Genomic DNA, 21,129 nt, shown 5'->3' with positions numbered 1-21,129 from the left:
ACTAGTTGAATAAAATTCTGTAACATAACAAATACATAATAAAAGCAATTTATGCAAAGTAGCTCACTAAAAAGTAATGAGCAGCACTCTACTATGAACCACTCACATGTCAAAATGCAGTATCATATATATTTTGAATACCAAAAACAGGTATCCTTTATTGTTAAACCAACTTGAAAATTCTCTGTAAGAGTATCTTTGGAATAAAGAGCAAACAAGCATAGTTTTATTAAGTACCAGTCACACAATATGAAAAACAAAAACCAATTATCTATAGCATACACAAACAGGCACGTGGAGAGTAGAACTGCCATGTAAACCACAGATATTTTTCTTTGGTGACAAAAAAATACTTCCACATCTCAAATAATTATAATATTCATAAAGCAAAGTATTTACCTGTTTGCCACTGCCTGGTTTCTCCCCTTCTCCTCTTCTTGGCTTTTTGTTTAAGTACTTTATTTGTATTAATGCTGTCACAAATTTGAAGGTACTGTGCTGCTGTACTACTTCTGCTTTCTAATGCTGAGTCCAAAGTATTTCCTGGAAAAAAAATTGAAACATCATTAAATTACATACATTTATACTTTTTTGGTTCTGTTGGATGAGTTACTATAGATGACATGACACCAAGTTACCACTGTGGTAGTAAATTTCACAAAGTATATCCATCTTATGATTCTCTTTCTCTCTCTCACTCTTGCTCTCTCTCACTCACAAGTCAAGACATATATGTGTAAACACTTTGAATAGGATATCATGTGAAATTAACTTTAAAATATCTCAGTTTGATCATCAATTAAATTTAAAATATCTCAATTTTATCAGGAATAAACTGATAAGATGAATGTAACATAAGAAACTGGATTTGGGCTGGGCATGATGGCCCACACCTGTAATCCCAGCACTTTGGGAGGCTGAAGCAGGAGGATTGCTTGAGGTCAGGAGTTTCAGTCCACCCTAGGCAACATAATAAGATCCTGTCTCTACAAAACACAAATTAGCCAGGCATGGTGGCATGCACCTGTAGTCCTAGCTACTTAGGAGCCTGAGATGGGAGGACTGCTTGAGCCCAGGAGTTCAAGGTTGCAGTGAGCTATGATTGTGCTACAGGACACCAGCCTGGGTAACAGAGCAAGACCCTGTCTCTTCAAAAAAAAAAAAAAAAAAGAAAAGAAAAAGAAGAAACTGAATTTGAAACAAAATCTTGGCATCAGACCAATTTTTTTTTTAACTAATGAAGGCTGATGAAATTAATTGAAAAAGAAATAAGAAATGCAGATATATTAGTGAACCATTATAGTTATGGTGACTATGTGTAATGCATAAAAAACAAAACAGATCTCTTATAGATATGCTTCAGAATAATGTACTTGATATAAAGAGTACTACATATTAATATTGATTTTAGGGGTTAACATATGGTAGGCAATTTATTGTAATTTCAGTGTGATCAGTGCATACATTAAAAAGTACTTAATAAAATCCTAGTTCTCAAAAATCCGTTGTGGTTTTATGCAATTTAGCTAAAAAATGCAGACCTACAAAACTGTCATGTTAACTTATATGCTGTGACCTATACTTCTCATCAATTTCTCAAAATCAACACTTAAGTTTAGAGAGTCAAACACTTCCCAAGGGTAGAAACAGAACAATGACACGTTATCATAAGAAAGTATCTCCTTGCCTAAGAAAACTTAACAAGAAGATCAACTAGAGAATAACACTATATAGAGTCTATTAAAACTAAAATAAAATTAAGCTGACACATGGGTTTTATATAACAGTTATATATAAATGCACTGGTTGCCATAGAAATTAAGAAAACAGTTCTGCCCCGAAAAGAACACTAACAAGGGGTTGATATCATGAATAATTGTTACTTTTCTGTCCAAACAATTTCTATTTTATTTTTTCCATAGCAACCTGTTATGGTCCATGTGGTAAACTGCCCGATGCTTAAAGTTTGAGGGAAATCTAAATTGAACTGCATTTACAGATTAACACACATTATGTCCACACATAAATTAATTCCTCAAAGAGGCAAACTCCTATTTAACTAACTAGATTAGGTATGACTAAGCAAGTAAGAGTCCAACAAATGTGTCTGTAGACACAAACTTGTTACTTACCAAGCAGTATATAAAGTCAGACCTTTAACTCACATCTCATATACAATGCTCTCTCACCTGATGCTTGACAATCTTCATATCTTCGGGAGACTCTTCTTTCATCTCCTTAAAAAAAAAGACTAATTAAAAACTGATATGCTAATTATAATGACTACTAGTGGATCACATCTTAATCTACAGAATCTTACTTTGCCTACCATTCCTTGGGTTAAAAAAAATTGTTGCGTTCTTCCACTCCCATAGGTTAGATAATGTCACATACTGAAAATAAGGGCTGCTGTCAGCATCCTTGGAATTGTCAACATCTAGAACAATTTTACTTTTTAAATGAAAACTGGGTAGATATTTCTGCAGTGTACCCCCAACTTTGAAGATGCTCAATAAATGACTGATGAATGAATGAACCTTTGGAAGAACGAAGTTTAGATAAATTAATGCATTTGAACATCAAAATTTTTCAAAGTAAAAAGTATACCTGGACCATCTTGTACATTACATAGGAATGAAATAAAATAAGACTGAAAGGGAAAAAATAAGTTGATAAATTTACCTTTCATTATATACTTTCTAAAAGAGCATACCTGGGTTTCTGTTTCTTTTTCAAAACCCCAAAACCTTATCATCTGTAGAGTTAATAAATGAAATAAGTTTTTCCAAAAGAGGAAGGATCGATTTTCAAAGGATATTCCTATTTTAGAAAAATAAAATTTTTTATGGCACTCACTTATACAGGTAGGATTTAAAATAGATCATACTGAAAAACATAATGCATTAAGCAAGATTCATTTTAAATAGTACAAGGTGTGTGGTAGGAAAATCATCTAAAGTAACTAGAGATGAATCAGTCCACAGTGTAAAACATTTTATTATATTAGCCAATTCATGGTGGCGTTCACACAGCTTATTTAATGGCCTAAAGGCTGAGTAAATACATGTTATGTACTTATCAGGTGAAAAAATGCCAGTATCCTACCATATGCCGCAGCCCAGACAACAGGGACAACTGTTTTATTAACATCAGAGTCCTCAAGCTGAATCTCAGGGAGAGAAGTTCCTTCCTCTTCCCCTACAATGACTTCCATGTAAACTTCATCTGCTATTTCAGCGCAACCTAAATTTTAGAAATAATTGCTTGTTTATAACCCCAAATATTTAATAAATGGGTAAAAATTCCAAACAATGTAAATCTTTCAAACTTTCAAATTTCAGTTTGGTTAATTTAAAAATTTATAAATTTAATTTCAATTTATATTAGGCACTTTTGGAGGCTAGTGCCACTAGGAGACAATCATTTACCAAAATTCTTATTCTCCTCTTAGAACCAAGTCCTATGGAAATGGCTTTTAAAAATTTTATAAAAACATGTGCGCTTGAAATATACGGAATGATCATACATTCTACCAGGCATTATACATTTATTTGCCTGACAGTCTTCTGGGACTCAGAAAATATTTCTCATAGAAATAATACTAGAAAATGGTCCATACTATCTCATATACTATATTATAAATGAAATGCAGCATTATACATGTAATAAAAAATCATCAAAAATACTAATTGAAAAAAATTTAAAATTAAAATTAAAATTATATATGTATATAATGCTAGTGATCAAGAATATGTGGATACTCTTCAATAGGCCAGATTTTAAGAGATTCTACTGAGGAGAGAAAGCATTAATGAGTTTCATTTAACAAAACAATATTGCGGTAAGAAAAAAATTTTTAAACCTAGAGAGCCACAATATACTTTATATAAAATAATCTGTTTACATTTAACCTGTTAAATAGAAAATTGTCTTGAATTTTTACTTTTCCTTTGATTCACATACTGGGATCCTGGATGACTACAGAAGAAATGTGGGGGAAAACATGGGGAAAAAGTATCCCTCTTCTCCCAAGTTTGTCTTCTCTCTATTAACCAAAAACAGACACTGGTCTAAGTTTCCCACATTCCCACAGAATTCTGGTATAAGTTAAGTTAAACCTCAATCTCTCATTTCCTACTGTGCCCCTTTCCTTACCAATGAATAAAAAAATAAAGAATTTAGAGACCAAATAGAAATTATTTGATTAAACTATTTTCCTATCCATCAGAATCTTCTCCACTCATTTGTTCTGGTATTTTCAGTTGTAATATATTACTCATGTTTGGGGGTGGAATTCAGCACCCTACGACTTCTAGGGAAGGAAACTTGGAGTAGGTATCAGATGCAGCACAGGTAAAGCCCAATATTATCAAGTTAATGCAGTAAAATGGAGGCTCTTACCCTTATAGGGCAAGGCAACATTGTGTTTTTCTCAGCATAGTAAGAAGACAGGAATAGCCTTAGGAAAGGGCTGCATTCCTATACTGAGGTGACGAGAAAGTAGGCAGAGAGTAAAATGTCTTCATAAGGAAACATGCAGTATGTCAGGAAAGGAAACCTGAGGAGGTTTGATCGTCCTGTGGTACTTAGCCCCACAAAACCTTAAGCAGCAACTGCTTGGAGACCATCAACAGCATAAGAAATCAAACTCCTGGCAGCTTGGCTTGGAAGCATACTTACATAAGATAACCCCTTAGTGACAGGAGAACAAACCATCAGCCCTTCCATTGCTAAATCCAGAGAGAAGCCAACAGTGTTCACTGCCATGTGAAAAGAACACTGGCAGTGGAGTTAGATAACCATTAAAATCTTGCCCTTCACACTTAATATTGGAATGATCTTGGATAAATTGTTTTCCCTGAATCCTTTTTTTCCTTCCATAAGACAGAGAAAATACCACCTATCTCAGATACGAGTGGTAGAATTAAATGACATAACATCTTGCAACATATTCAGTAACGTACAGAAAGTAGGTACTCAATAATTACATATTCGTGAGCTTCACTGATGTCAGGAACTGTATGTTGCTCATCTCTGTATTTCTAGTATAGTATATTAAGATACATTATTTCATGTTTGGTGATTTGAACAATACATGTAGAAATGAATGGTCAAAAGGACCCTTCCCTTTTAAATTATTTACAGCAAAGGGTCAAAGGGTCAGGCTTATTTTATTGAACTTTGTTCCTATACAGTGCTTGTATCTCTGAGATTTTTTTTAAAGAATACATGATGGCTACTGATAAGTCACTACAGTGCCCTTATTTTCTTACTGATATCATCTTCTTCTTGAGAAGAATCTTTAACTGCCATGTAAACCATCTTCTCCCGCTGCATTCGGCTCTGGTCAAGCACTCCAGCTACTGAATGTCCACTGGTGTATTCACTCTCCGTGACAATTTCTGTTCCACCTTAAAAATTAAAACACATATTAAAATAGAGAAGTATCATGGAATAATCACCTAAATTAATAAGGAGAATATATAGAAATATTTCCCTTTAGAAAAAAAATAAATTCCAAAATAAATTTCAAAGTGCCAAGAACATTTTCATATAAATTATACTTTAAATTTTCAGCTATCACTGAGAAATGACAATTGTTCATCCTTACATCAAACTTATACGTCAAGCAGTATATAAGTCTTTTATATGTATTTACCCATTTAACCCTCACAACAGCCTTACTAGGTAGCTGTTATTATTATGGGCATTTTATAGATGAGGAAACAGACAGAAGGGGGTTAAGTAACTTATCAAAGGTCACTTAGCTAAGTGGCAGGACCTATTTAAAACCCAAGCAGCCTGCCTCTAGAATCCATGCTCGTAAACACTCATTATAGTTTCTTAATCTAACCCAAATCCTCTCCAATCATATGTTTTTGATATTTTCTGCTGTAATATTCTACTCATGTTTGAAAGAATCAAAGAATGACATATTCTGCATTCCTGCTTTACATTCATATACAATTTTTAAAAGTAGACTATCCTCAAAGAAACGTATAATAAAAAACCATGCTTTGAGAATGTTTTTAAACTAGTCCCCAGAAAACAGATTATAACTCCTATTAGAGCAATAAATTAAAATTAGTATTTGTACCTATTTCAACATCATCTTCAGCCTCCGCTTTAAATATATACACTTTTATTACTTCTGAACCAAACCCATCTTCTTTAACATCTTCTTGTGAACCATCACTGCCAATTTTTAATGGTGTATTACCCATATGCTCTAATTTCTCTCCAACGTCATCCACTATAAAATACAAACAAAATTAATTCAGTCAAAAAGTACCATTGACAAAAAACAAAAGAAGAAAAATTACCACTGACATTTACTGGGTGTTAAGCTGAAAGTGTAACGTGAAATAATGTTAACCACCTACCTATTGTATTCACTTAATAACCTATTATGAAGCCATTAAAAGTGTTATGGTTCATGAATAATAGACATTGGGGACTTCAAAAAGGCGGGGGGAGGGGAGATTGTGAGGGTTGAAAATTTATCTATTGGGTACAATGTTCACTATTCAGGTGATAGGTACACTAGAAGCCCAAACCCCACCACTACACAACATTACATCCATGTAATAAACCTGTACATGTGCAACATAAATCTATAACAATAAAATTATTTTTAAAATTTAAAAAAGTGTCAAGGTTCATGAGAAACAGTATACATGATCAGTTATATTACATAATCACCATTATATAAAAATCTATTTATAGATTTCAATTAATAGATACAAAATACTTAACCATATAGCTTTAATTAAAATGGCTTCATATTTCACCACTTTCAACATTTTCAGGTAAATCCTAACACCAAATTTAATAACAGAAAAATTAAGAACATAAAACATATATTACTCATAAAATGAGTTCACATAAACAACAGTTCCCAAATTAAATAGTGGTTGTTTCTAAAACAAATTAGCATACAAGATCTAGGATTAAAAAAAAAAAACACAGAGAACACCTAAATGACTATAAAAAGGGCTTTTCATAAATCATGGAAATAAAATCTTAGTAAATACTCTAATTTCTGCAGGGTCAATGGAAGACAACTTCAAGCCATAAATTTTGTATATATCTAGATTTTGCAATGTATGCTTTACTTCAAAATTATATGTAAGGGAAATAAATGGGTATTTCCCCCTTTTTTTCCTTATTAAAAGTAAATCATATATAAAGATAAGGCAACAGTATTTGGGCCTATTTCTTACATTTTAAATATACTTAAAATTTTTGATTCTCAACTATATAGTCTTTTAGGATAACACTTAAGTTTACATGAATACTATGCATGAACTATGCAATGAATAGATTAATAAACTCTGTCCTCTGACCATAAATAATATTCAAACAATATATTCCTCCTAAATATTATATGCCTATAATTTTTTATTTTAATGCTGTTCCTATAAAAACACAAATGTAATCTAAATTGAAAATCTGCTCCTCATTATATATATCACAGTACTACATATGAAACATCAAATTGTGAAGCCCCTACATACATCTAACAATTCTAGAACCATTAAAAACAGAATAAAGTGGTATTAAAAAGTTATTAATTCAGCACTCCTAAAAACAATTTTAGCAAGGTCTAAATGAGTCAAAGTCTAGATTTTCCTTACTTCAGTTTCAAACCTGATACATACAACTTCAAAAATATTCCTTAGGCCTTTCAACATAGTGGAAAAAAACACATATCAAAAATTATTTTTACATTGCAGAGCTACTTTAACTTTGTGATTAAATATAAATGATTCTATCCTATTTACAAATTTTAATAGCTTATTGTCTATGAAAGAAAGCATCCAAATGATCAAAATAAAGACTACATATTTTCATTCCATCACAGCTCCTAATTATATTACTAAACTTTTGGCAACTTTTTTGACAATGGGACAAATTAAAATGAAAAAAAAACAATGATTAAGTATTTGATATTACCGGCTTAACAGCTTCTCTTATAAAATAATGTTGAATAAAAATGATATTATAGAAAAAATTATGATTAAGTTTTCAGAAAAAAACTATATTCTCATTCTTTAATTAAAAACAGAATATTAAAAAAACTTCAAAAAGTGTCCAAAATACAAACTTTTAGGCTGAAATAACTTATGGTAAATTAATAAAATAATAAAAATACTCTCATTTTATAAATTCTGCTTTATTATACATGAATAGTTTAAAGTGATCACAGTTTCTTCTGGGATAAGCTGAGTTAAAACGATTATTCACAAAATTAAAGTTCATGAAATGAAAGTCACATTTTTTTCACCACTTCTCAATAGTTTTGTACCATAATTTTAGCATTAAGTATGAAATTACTAATACTATTCTCTCTGATTCCATTTCTACCTTTTCTTAAGGTTCATACTTTTAAGTTTAATGCATTCATTAATTTTTACTTAGATTCCTCAGAATGAGAAATTTTGAAATGTACTAACTGAACTTATTCTATATTTTAAGTTCACAGAAGATGATAAAATTATTAAAGATGTTGGCATGCAGTTTTAGAGGTAAACCATCAACTTGAACAAGATTTATTCTATATTCTTTGTTATGGAAAGTACGAAATTAACAAAGACTTAATAGGCAATCAACTGACTTTAGAAATAAATCCCCAAAGGCCCTTCTTAATGCAGATAATACTCAAAATACTTTAAATTCAAGCTTAACTTTTTTGCTTGTTGTAAGGTATGCAATATTCAAGTCCAATAGTGTTATTTCTTAATCCAGCAATAAGTGAGTAATAAAATACCCACCACAGAATTCTTCTGGTACTAAATATAATATAAGAAAGTGAGGTGCATTGTTTGCCAACACTGCAAAGTTTGGTAACATTCAATATTTTTTTTATGGCCCACTTGCACAATTTAATTAAAATTTCATTTTAGTAAAATGTACAATATAACATTCCTTTTTAAAAGTTAGATAGGCTTTTCATTTTACCTGTTGTATGTCAGTTAAAAAACAAAACAAAACAAAAAACTATACAGTATACTGATATACCACGGCAATGGGATTAGGCAATATACAAAGGATCTGTATTTCACAATAGTGAAAAAGCAAACAAGACAGTCACGTTTATATTTCAGAGGTATGCCACTCCCAGGTATATACCCAAGAAAACTAAAAATATGCACCTACACAAAAACTTGTACACAAATGTTCATGGAGCATTATTCATAATAGCCAAAAAGTGGAAACAACCTAAATGTCCATTAACTGATGGATGAATGGATAAACAAAACTTGATAATACCCATATAATGGAACATTATTAGTAATACTGAATGAAGTACAGTTGACCCTTGAATAACATAGGTTTGAATTGTGCAGATCCACTTATCCATGAATTTTCTTCTGCTCTGCTACCTCTGAGACACCAACCCTTCTTCCTCTCCCTCCACAGCCTACTCAATGTGAAGACAATAAGGATGAGGACCTTTATGATGACCCACTTCCACTTAACGAAGAGTAAATATATTTTCTTTTCCTTATGATTTTAACATTTTCTTTCCTCCAACTTACTTTATTGTAAAAATACAGTACATAATACATATAACATACAAAACTGCTATTGGTAAGGCTTCTGGTCAACAGTAGGCTGTTAGTAGTTACGTTTTTGGTAAGCTGAAAGTTACATATGGCTTTTCAACTGTGTGTATGTCGGCGGGGGGGTGGGGTTCAGCACCCCTAACCCCTGCATTGTTCAAGAGTCAAATGTACTGATACATGTGATGACATGAATGACCCTTGAAAACATTATGTGAAGTGAAAACAAAAAGCCAGACATAAAATGCCACATATTGCATAACTCCATTTATATGAAATGTCCAGGACAGGCAAATCTATAGAGGCATGGTTGCCTCACAGTGGATGGAGAGTGGGGTAACAGCTAAGGGGTATAGGGTTTCTTTTTGTGGTGATGAAAAAGTTCTAAAATTCATTGTGGTGATGGTTGTACAACTCTGTGAATATACGAAAAACCACTTATTTGCACACTTCAAATGGGTAAATAAAATGATGTGTAAATTATATCTCAAAAAAACCATTATAGTTTCTAAAATTATAAAGGCGTTAACTTTTTTTACCCCTGAAATTAGGGAGGTTTGAATGAGATCTCCCATCATGATGTTAACAAGATATTTTGCTTCATACAAAATTATGTTCCTTAAGCAAAAAACCTCAAGAAAATACCAGTAAACTAAATTCAACAGCACATCAAAAACTTAAAACACCATGATCAACTAGGTTTCATTCCAAGGATGAAAGGTTGGTTCAACATATGCAAACCAACAAATGTGATTCACCACATAAACAGAATTAAAAGCAAAAACCATGTGATCATTGTAATAGATATGGGAAAAGCTTTTGATAAAATCAAAATGTATTTAGCCCTTCATGATAAAAACCCTCAAGAAACTAGGCATCAAAGGAATGTATCTCAAAATAATAACAGCCATTTATGACAAACCCACTGCCAATATCAAACTGAATGAGCAAAAACCGGAAGCATTCTTCCTGAGAACTGGAATAAGACAAGGATGCCTACTCTCATCACTCCTCTTCAGCATAGTACTGGAAATCCTAACCAGAGCAATCAGGCAAGAGAAAGAAATAAAAGACACCCAAACAGTAAAATAAGTCAAACTATCTCTCTTTGCTGATGATATGATTCTATACTTAGAAAACCCTAATGACTCTGCCAAAAGGCTATTAGAAGTGATAAACAATTTTATCAAGGTTTCAGGATACAAAATCAACGTACAAAAATCTGTAGCATTTCTACACACCAACAACATCCAAGCTGAGAGCCATATCAAGAATGCAATTACATGTACAATAGCTTCAAAAAATACCCAGGAATATATTTAACTAAGCAGGTGAAAAACCTCTACCAGGAGTGCTATAAAACACTAATAAATGAAATCATAGATGACACAAAGGAAAAACATACCATGCTCAAGAATTGAAAGAATCAGTATCATTAAAATGGACATACTACCCAAAGCAATCTACAGATTCAATGCTATTCCTATCAAATTACTAACGTCATTTTCAGAATTGGAAAAAACTACACTAAAATTCATATGGAACCAAGAAAGAAATAGCCAAAATAACCCTAAGCAAAAAGAACAAAGCCAGAGGCATCAATTATGCAACTTGAAACTACACTACAAGGCTACAGTGACATAAACAGCATGTTACTAGTACAAAAACAAACACATAGACCAAAGGAACAGAAAAGAGAACCCAGAAACAAAGCCACATAACTACAACCATCTAATCTTTGGCAAAATCAACAAAAGTAAGCAATGGGAAAGGACTCCCTATTCAATAAATGGTGCTGGGATAGCCGGGAAGCCATATCCAGAAGAATGAATCTGGACCCCTACATTTTACCATACAAAATTTAGCCAAGATGGATCAAAGATTTAAAGATAAAACCTCTAGCCATAAGAATCCTAGAAGAAAACCTAGTAAACACTATTCTGGACATTGGCCTTGAGAAAGAATTTATGACTAAGTCCCTAAAACCAATTGCAACAAAAGCAAAAACTGACAAGTGGGAACTAATTAAACTAAAGAGCTTCTGCACAGCAAAAGAAACTATCAAGGGAGTAAACAGACAACCTACAGAATGGGAGAAAAATATCCACAAACTATGCAACTGACAAAGGTCTAATATCCAGAATCTACAAAGAACTTAAACAAATTAGCAAGCAGAAAACAAGTAACTCCAATAAAAATGGGGAAAAGGCAGAAACAGACACTTCCCAAAAGAAAACATACAAGTGGTCAACAAACATAGGGAAAAATGCTCCATATCACTAATCATCAGAGAAATGCAAATCAAAACCACAATGAGACATCATCTCACACCAGTGAGAATGACCATTATTATTATTATTATTATTATTATTATTATTATTATTATTTTGCCTGTTCATACTGACAAAGCTATTTTTTAAAATGTTTTTATTTCAATCGCTTTTTGGGGAATAGGTGGTGTTTGGTTACATGAATAAGTTATTTAGTGTTGATTTATGAGATTTTCGTGCACCCATAACCCAAGCAGCGTACACTGTACCCAATGTTTACTCTTTTACCCTTCACCACCCCCAACCCTTTCTCCCAAGTCCCCAAAGTCTAACGTATTATTCTTATGCTTTGCATCCTCATAGCTTAGCTCCCGTGTATGAGAGAGAACATATGATACTTGGTTTTCTGTTCCTGAGTTACTTCACTTAGAATAACAGTCTCCAATTCCATCTAGGTTGCTGCAAATGCCATTATTTCATTCCTTTTTATGGCTGAGTAGTGTTCCATAGTGTATATATACCACATTTTCTTTATCCACTCGTTGACTGATGGGCATTTGGGCTGGTTCCATATTTTTTTTGCAATTGCAAATTGTGCTGCTATAAACATGCATGTGAAAGTATCTTTTCTGTATAATTACTTATTTTCCTCTGGGTAGATGCCCAGTAGTGGGACTGCTGTATCAAACAGTAGATCTACTTTTAGTTCCTTAAGCGATCTCCACACTGTTTTCCATAATGGTTGTACTAGTTTACATTCCCACCAACAGTGTAAAAATGTTCCCTTTTCACTGCATCCATGTCAACATCTACTATTTTTTTTATTATGGCCAGAATGGCCATTACTAAAATGTCAAAACAAAAACAAAAACAGATGTTGGTAAGGCTGTGGAGAAAAGGGGACACTTAAACACTGTTGGTGGGATGTAAATTAGTTCAGCCACTGTGGAAAGCAGTTTAGAAATTTATCAGTGAACTTAAAACAGAACTACCATTCAACTCAGCAATGCCACTCTGGGTATATATCCAAAGGAAAACAAATAATTCTACCATGAAGACACATGCACTTGTGTGTTCATCACAGCATTATTTACAATAGGAAAGACAGGGAATCAACCTAGGTGCCCCATCAACAGTGGACTGGATAAAGGAAACATGGTATATATACACCACAGAATACTACGCAGCAATAAGAAAAGAAGAAATTACATCCTTTGTAGTAATACGGATGCTGCTGTGGGCCATTATTCTAAGCAAATTAATGCAACAATGGAAAACCAAATACTGCATGTTCTCACTTATAAGTGGGGTCTAAACATGGGGTCCTTATGCACATAAAGATGGCAACAACAGACATTGGGGACCCCTAGAGGTGGGAGGGAGGGAGTGAGGTGAGGACTGAAAAACTGTTGGGTACTATGCTCAGTACCTGGGAGATGGGATCATTCATACCCATACAAATCTAAAATAAAAGTTGAAACCAAACAAATGAAAAAAAAAAAATTATATTCCTCAAAGGAGTCTTTGTATTTGATACATGAGGTAGTTATCAAAATAATTACTCTAACTTAGAATATTCCAGAAACTTTTTAAAAAAACTTTTGCAGAATTAAATCATAGAAGATAACACAAGGTATGACTATTCACAATACATGACATCTAAATTTTGCACTACTTTAATATCAAACAGTTTAAATTAATGAATACTCTTTCAAAGACATACCAAATTTATTTTAGTATAGATTACCAACTTTTGCCACATCATTTTATATGATAACCATAACTATAAGTCTTTAAAAATGCCACATTAAGATGTAAATATGGAGTTGCTTTAGTAATCTATATCTATTTAAAAATAGGTAACAATATTTGCAGTCTTTTAGTGACTTACATCATTCTCTTAAAAACAATGTAAAAATTCACCTTCAAAAGTGTTTATATAAGAAAAAAGTTAACATGCTAAACTTCAGAATTAAATTTATAAATTAAAGAAATCTAGTTTATTTTCAGCTTTAAATTCTCTGACACACATCTGCATACAATCACTTTATACACACACAACACACCTACTCTACCTGGCGATTAACTTCCCAGTCAACCATTTTTGTATTTTAAAAATAAAAGAATAAAAATCTTCCCTGGAAAAGTCAAAAAACATTTGTCTAATCTTTACTACTTGTAGCATGATCCCTTCAAATTTAATAACCAATATACCTACTTCTTTAAGCTCCATCAATAACTTATCAAGATATTTTCTATTTTTGTTGCTGCTCTCATAAACCCATCATTTAAAATGAGAACAAAATATTTCTATCTTCCCACTTCAGATAGAATGTTTTAAGAATCTTGCAAAGCAGTCTAAAATAAACATGTTAAATAGCTTTGCATAAAATATACACGCACATATTTAGGCAAATGCAATATAAACACAGGGATAACTGTAGGACATTATCTGAGTTTATGATTTACTTTTCAAGTATTTAATTTAAAAATCAGCACAACATTTCTTAACATATTATGCTTAAGTTCCTAAGAAAAACTTAATTGACAATTCCAGTGCCTGTCATATTAAAAAAAAAAAGCAGTGGCTACATAAGAAAGCTCCCATGTTGAAATATATATATTTGTCATTAAAATTGTGTATCAATGTTCTTGTTGTTGCCAAATATATAATCCTATTTTAAGATACTAATAAACTGCATTATTTTACTTCATTTCAGGTATGAATTTTCATTGAGTAAATTAAAAACATGAGTAAACTCAAAAGAGCATCTTAATGACACTGCTTCAAAAAATTATTTTTCAAAAAGATTCCCCCATAACTTTTATTATCCCTCATCCCAGAAAACTTTTCCACATTACATAAATCAATCTCCTGAGTAATTATGGGCTTTATGTTTCACTTACAAGATATCATTAAGTAGTCTTCAGAAGTGCTCTTGACATCATCATCATCATCATCTTCGGTTTTTATAGTAACTGTAGAACCAGGAACACCTCCAGCTGCTTGAATCACAGTTTCTGTATCTGAATTAGTTACAAGAACCTCCTCTGATACCATTGTGGGAGAGTCGACTCCTGAAACACAATCTTGGACCACATGTTCTAAGTGTCCATTAGGACCAGTAACAAGGTCAGCCACGAAAACCTGCTCTGGTACCCTAACGGTTTCTGTAATTAGTTCAGAAGTCAAGATGTGATCACCATCATCTTCCTCTAAATCCTCTTCAATGGCAACATCAGCTTCAAGTACTGCTTCAGGAACAATCACACCTTCTGTTACCACATCAGTCTCTGTGATGATGTCAGGTCCATGGACAACCTCAGCTGCAAGGCCATGATCAAGAGTTATCCCATCATCTGTGACAACATCAGAAACTAATACAGCTTCAGGAACTGAAACAACGATATGGTCTCCATCGATATGTGCAGTACCAGCCATTCCAGCCACTATAATACAAACAATTATCCAAAAAAGGTAAAGTTATTTTATTAATTTAGAGTACTGTATTTAATAAATCAAATGCTATAAATATTTCTTAACTATTAAGTAATCTTGGCCAAATAAATTGTTTTTTTAAAATCACTGACAATTTAACTGCAATTAAAACCACCAACAACCAGGAATTGGGTTAGAGTTGGGTGAAAACAATATTAGTAAAATCTACATGAAGACCTTAAAATAATATGCTTTATTTTCAAGTAAAACACAAAAGACATAATGAGATATCACTACACCCCAATTAAAACAGTTAACATAAAAAACAGCGAGACCACCACAGGCTGGTGAGGATGTGGAGAAACTGGATTTCTCGACTGTTACTGGTGCAAACGTAGAAGCCACTCTAGAAAATAGTTTGGCGATTTCTTACGAAACTAAATATGCACTTACCATACAATCCAACCATTGCAATCTCGGGCATTTTTCCCCAGAAAAATGAAAATATATGTTTATACCAAAAACTGTACAGAAATATTCCTAACAGCTCACTGTAGCTATTACTCATAGTAGCAAAAAATTAAACACAACCCAAGTGTCCTTTAGCAGGTTAATGGCTGGTTCCGCCAACTCTGGCACATCCCTACTATGGAATACTACTCAGCAATAAAAATGAACACACTATTGATAAAGTCAACAACCTGAATTTCCTCCAGAAAATTTTGTTGAGGGAAAAAAAGACAATCACCAAAGGTTATGATACTGCATAATGTATAAATGAATTTATATAATCTTAAAACAATAAAACTGGAGAGATGGAGAACTGATTATTGGTTGCCAAGGGTGTGTGTGTGTGTGTGTGTGTGTGTGTGTGTGTGTGTTTGTGTGTGTGTGCCTGTGAACACACAGGGATAGCATATATATAGTGATAGAACAGCTCTGCATCTTCATTGTGGTGGTATTTACACAAATCTATATGTGGGATAAAACTGCATAGACTGTATACATTCACACACACACACACAAATGTATGTTAAAAATGGTGAAAACTGAATTAGGTCTGTAGTCTAGTTAACAGTAATGAGTGAATGGTAATTTCCTGGTTTTTGTATTGTACTAAAGTTATGTAAGATGCCACCATTACAGGAAGGTAAGTAAAGGGTACACGGAGTCTATGTACTCCTTTCCTCTATTGCTTGGGAGTCTACAATTGTTTCAAAAAATTAAAATAAAAAGGCACAAAAACATAAAAGAATACTAATATGTTAAGTAGGTTAATAAAATGTTCTACTATAAAATGTGTATTATAAACATGAAAGTGTCTGAACTTCTTTAACTTACAAGAATTACTATATCCAAAATTGGAAGGCATCTTTCAACACCTGATTTAGGGAGAAAAACTCTCTACTCACCTTAGACTAAGATTTGGTTTGATAATAGTAAATCTGTAGGAACAAAGCTTTAATGTTTTTCTTGAGCAGCATGGTAAACACCAACTCCTACCTGCCCTGTAAATATTGTATGAGTGTAAAATCCCTTCACGAGGAATTCTGCTAAGTTCTGCTCCCTGAGGTGGTACAAACACAAATTAAGAGGGTTTGTGGATCTGGTTATAATAAATTATATACAATAAATCATCCAGTACAAAACCTTTTGATCACTTTCTATAAAGTAGTACCTGAAAGAGTGTTATTTGTCATATAATGTTCATTATTTTTAATCAATGCATTATGGAAGTTAGTTACCAAGTTAGGATGGAGACCAGTGGACACCATCAATACCCTAACACATCAAAGAACAAGGTGAAAAGGGAAAGCTGTGCTTTCAACAGCGTTTTGGGGATACTTTCCTTTCAACCCTTTTAAATCTTTCTCGTCATTCTCAAACTCTCACCTAAACCACTAAATTACCCCAAAAGGACACAGCCACAATCCTGGAAGTCTGGTACACGAAGGGAGTATGTATAAAACAAGTATTTTTAATTCAGTTGTTACTCCACTGGGCATTTCAGAGATGGGGATGAGGTGGGGGTTCAAATTTAGCATTTAATCAGACTGGAAATGTGGTTTATTAGTAAGGAAAAAATTAAAATATTAATCCTGTAAAATTAACTATACTGGAATTCTATATATCTAAACATTAAAATTACTAATTCACAAAAATCTTCTCACAAACCAAAGATTTAAAATATGGGAAATCCCATTTATTTTAGAACACTGCTGAAGATTAGTCTGGTTCCTGAAAGCAGACCACAGGGAAGGAAAGAAGGGTAGAATAATGCTAGTGCTGACCTGGTTCAGATCAACCTGGTTGGGTGGATTCTAAGAAGATAGACTGAAGGAGCAGTGCTAGTTCACCCAGCCTCTAGCAGGAACTTACAAATCAAAATAGATCAGATCTAAAAAAGTAAATAAATAAATCCAAATATGTTTTTTTTTATCCTGAACCAAATGCTCTCAAGGATCCTAGACCAAGAACTGATAAGTCCCTCACAGGGTACCAGCAGATTACTTAAACCAAGATCCAAGATATCTCTTATTAAATTTTGCTTGTTCCTCTTATCAGTTCATCTGTTACATTCCACTGACTTTCTAAACAAAGTCACTTAGCTATAGATTAGCTATATTTATTGTGTACTGACTATCCAACAAGCAACCTAATAATACAAGTATCATCTCATTTAATCCTCAGAACAACTGTATAAGGTGAGTGCAAGCATCCTCATTTTAAATAAGGAGGAACTATGGTTTACAGATGTTATATAAAGTTTCCACAAGGTCCTAGCTGGAAACTGAACTCATTGTTTGACTACAGGCTACCTGTTTTCTACTTGCCTAGGAAGAGGTTAGAGTATATTTACCCTAGATACTATTTTTTAAAGAGATGTGTAAGATTAAGTGAAGCACAGCTACAGGAATAGCTTGAGATAAAGAGTAAAATGGCCTATCACGTGGTCACTCATTTAAATTTTAAATCATTTAGTAAACAGCATTAAATTGCATTAATAATTTATCTTACTAGCTTAGAAAATTATAAACAATAAGAAAAAATCATTTAAAAAGTATAAAATTAAATACTCAGGCAACAGTAAGAAACATGTCCTGATTTCAAGTATTTCCCATTTTATTAAAGTTATTTCATTTAAATATGAATATTTGGAACATCACCAGAATGACAGCATAAAATCTGTTACATGTCAGGTCTGTCTTGGGCCACTATCTAAGGGTATTTTGCTATTTATATCCCAAAACAACACAGGCTTTTTGCAGCATTAAAATCTTAAACAACTATTAAATTCAATCTCACACTTCAAGAACAGCTATTATACTGAGACACCAGCAAGGTTATTGAACAAAGTTGTAAATTTCTAAGTGTCATACATTCTTCAAAATAAATTGGTCCAATGAATTCTGCATTAAATTAATGTTTTGGATTTTTGGTATTGTACCATCCAAGAACCTTACAGAATTTGAAGATCTTGTGCCACAGTGTTCTTATTTGGTTAGCTCTGTGTATGTTAAACTCTAAGTTTCACAAATGTCAATAATTTATGGGGTTGCAAATATCTAAGTTTTGATGCTAACAGAATTTAAAGAGAATGTATCTAATTTCTAATGAAATTTTAGAATTTAGAAATTTTAACAGGGAGGCAAAATAAGCATGGGGAGGGCTGCTTTCAGAAGAAATCTAAGTTATCAGGGCTAAAATTTCCAAAAGTCCCCCAGTAAAGGTCTTTTTAGGTTTAGGTCTGTTTGACAACCTTTGCATTTCACAAAATATCATACAAAAAATGACAATGCCTATAAATGAAATTGTGCTTGGAACTGCATATCAAAAATAGAGTGAGAGTTACTGTCTTTTAAGAGTTCAGAATTTACCAAGGACAAATGGCAACTTAACATATTTTAGGGCAACATTATCCCTAAGCACAAATGAGTGAGCATTACCCATATTAGTTATTCTTTATCTAACAGCAAATTCAGAAAAATAGTCTCACCAAAATGCAAAGTAATTTAATTGCCATTGATTTATATACCTTAAGCGAGCATAAAAATAAGAATGCATCATTTGAAAAAACCACTAACTTGAAATACTACCAGACAGCTAAATCATAAACAGGTATATAACAACAACAACAACAACAACAAAACGTGCCTTTAAACTTTTTTCTGATATAAATCGGTTTACTCTATTAAATTCATTTTAGAGAGGGCTTTCAATGATAATATGAAAATACCAATTAAAAATTAGAAGTAGTTTGCAAACCTTTCGATTTTATTATTTCTAAAAAGGGAGGGGATAGTGAATAAAAATCTTACTTTCTACATATTTATGCAGTTATAACTGTGTATAGGTATATGTGTGTATATATATTCTCCTCAATTCAAATGAAAAAAAAATTCCAAGAGGCTGTGCTATTTATTCTGTGGTTTCAGGTATGCCTTGGCATACTATACTGTCACATGCCTCCAAAGGCACTCATACTCCAATCTAAGATGCAAAGTTTATTTTGTCAAACACAAAATATTTCTAGTGGATTAAAAATATTTCAAGAACCCAAATATCTATCAACTGATAAACCAAATGCGGTGTACTCATACAATGGAATATCATTGGCAGTGAAAACGAATGAAGTATATACTGATACATGCTATAACATGGATGACACTTAAAAACATGCTAAGTGAAAGAAGCCAGACACAACGACCATTTATTATATGATCCCACTTATATAAAATGTTCAGAATAATTAAATCCATAGACAGAAAGATTAGTGGCTGCCTAGGGCTGGTGGGGAGAGACAGAATGGGGAATGACTGCTAATGGGTATGAGGTGTCTTTTTTTAGGATAAGAAAATGTTCTAAAACTAGGTACTAGTGATGGTTATACAATTTTGTGAATATGCTAAAAAACAATGAGTTGTATACTTTATAAAATGGGTGAGTGGAATAGTATGTGAATTATATCTGAATAAAAAGTAAAGAAGAAAAAACACATATGTTAAATATTTCAATATGCATATTCTATTCCCCTAACAACTAAAAGAAAAATAGTAGTAGATGTAATAAAGGAGTAATTAATCCTAAAGACAATGAGGATAAACAATGGAAAGGAAGGTTAAGAGGAACATTATGTAAATATTCACCAGTACCTATCAGATATTTTTTTCATCTTTTGAAAGGAATCACACTTTAGTAGCTAATAGGCAACTTCTTCAGGAATGAAGTGAGTTTTGGCACTTTATCAAATGGTATAGGAGAGGTAATATTTTGTATTAAATGGAGAAACTACTATATTACTTCTATTTTAAAAAATATCTTATTTTGAAAGGTAAAAAAGTAAAGTTGACATTTCAACCAAAATTTATTTACCATATTGAAATTCCAGTGTTCCATTATTCTAAAAACTATCAACTCTCCACTAAAGAATTCATGGGAACATCTTTAACCTCTTACTCTCTGGCCCTATTATCCTTCCTCTAGAATTTATTGATTAGTTTTTTTCACCCAAAGTCATTTCTAAATCATCCGTAGTCAACACAATTCACTTAGCTTTCACAAGAATATATCCACGATTTCTTTATATTTCATCAATTAACTCACATCCAATCTTGGACTACTCAACTTTATTCATCAGAAAGAAATGTCAAAGAAATCTATAACTGGAGAGGACCTTAAATGTTATCTAGTGCAATCATTATAAAAGGGAATTCAGTAATTTATCCAAGTTTACACAGCTAGTTAACAGCACTGCCATGACTAGAATACGGCTTTACTGACTTCTGTTACTGTGGGATTTACTACAGGGGACCAAATAATACATTAAATCATATTACCAAGGAACAGCAGTAGC

At 32.6% G+C, this 21,129-nt stretch overlaps 1 protein-coding gene across 3 annotated transcripts in view; it reads right to left on the bottom strand.

The window, feature by feature from the left end:
- ZNF711 (zinc finger protein 711) overlaps positions 1–21,129 on the bottom strand; it is a 28,930-nt gene that overhangs the window by 2,814 nt on the left and 4,987 nt on the right. For 2 of the 3 annotated variants that reach the window (XM_011927267.1, XM_011927268.1), the window contains 6 exons: positions 14,744–15,286; positions 6,098–6,253; positions 5,274–5,411; positions 3,106–3,243; positions 2,190–2,237; positions 400–543 (listed from right to left, as the gene is read on the bottom strand). In XM_011927267.1, the coding sequence (XP_011782657.1) occupies positions 400–543; positions 2,190–2,237; positions 3,106–3,243; positions 5,274–5,411; positions 6,098–6,253; positions 14,744–15,286 (1,167 nt within the window). The remainder of the gene's footprint in view (positions 1–399; positions 544–2,189; positions 2,238–3,105; positions 3,244–5,273; positions 5,412–6,097; positions 6,254–14,743; positions 15,287–21,129) is intronic. The other variant, XM_011927269.1, reaches the window with a different exon arrangement.

This window comes from Colobus angolensis, unplaced genomic scaffold (genome assembly GCF_000951035.1).
Source record: "Colobus angolensis palliatus isolate OR3802 unplaced genomic scaffold, Cang.pa_1.0 Scaffold705, whole genome shotgun sequence".
NCBI classification, from domain to species: domain Eukaryota; kingdom Metazoa; phylum Chordata; class Mammalia; order Primates; family Cercopithecidae; genus Colobus; species Colobus angolensis.
Note: the sequence above shows the minus strand (reverse complement) of the source record. Positions and strands in the feature narration are given on the sequence as shown.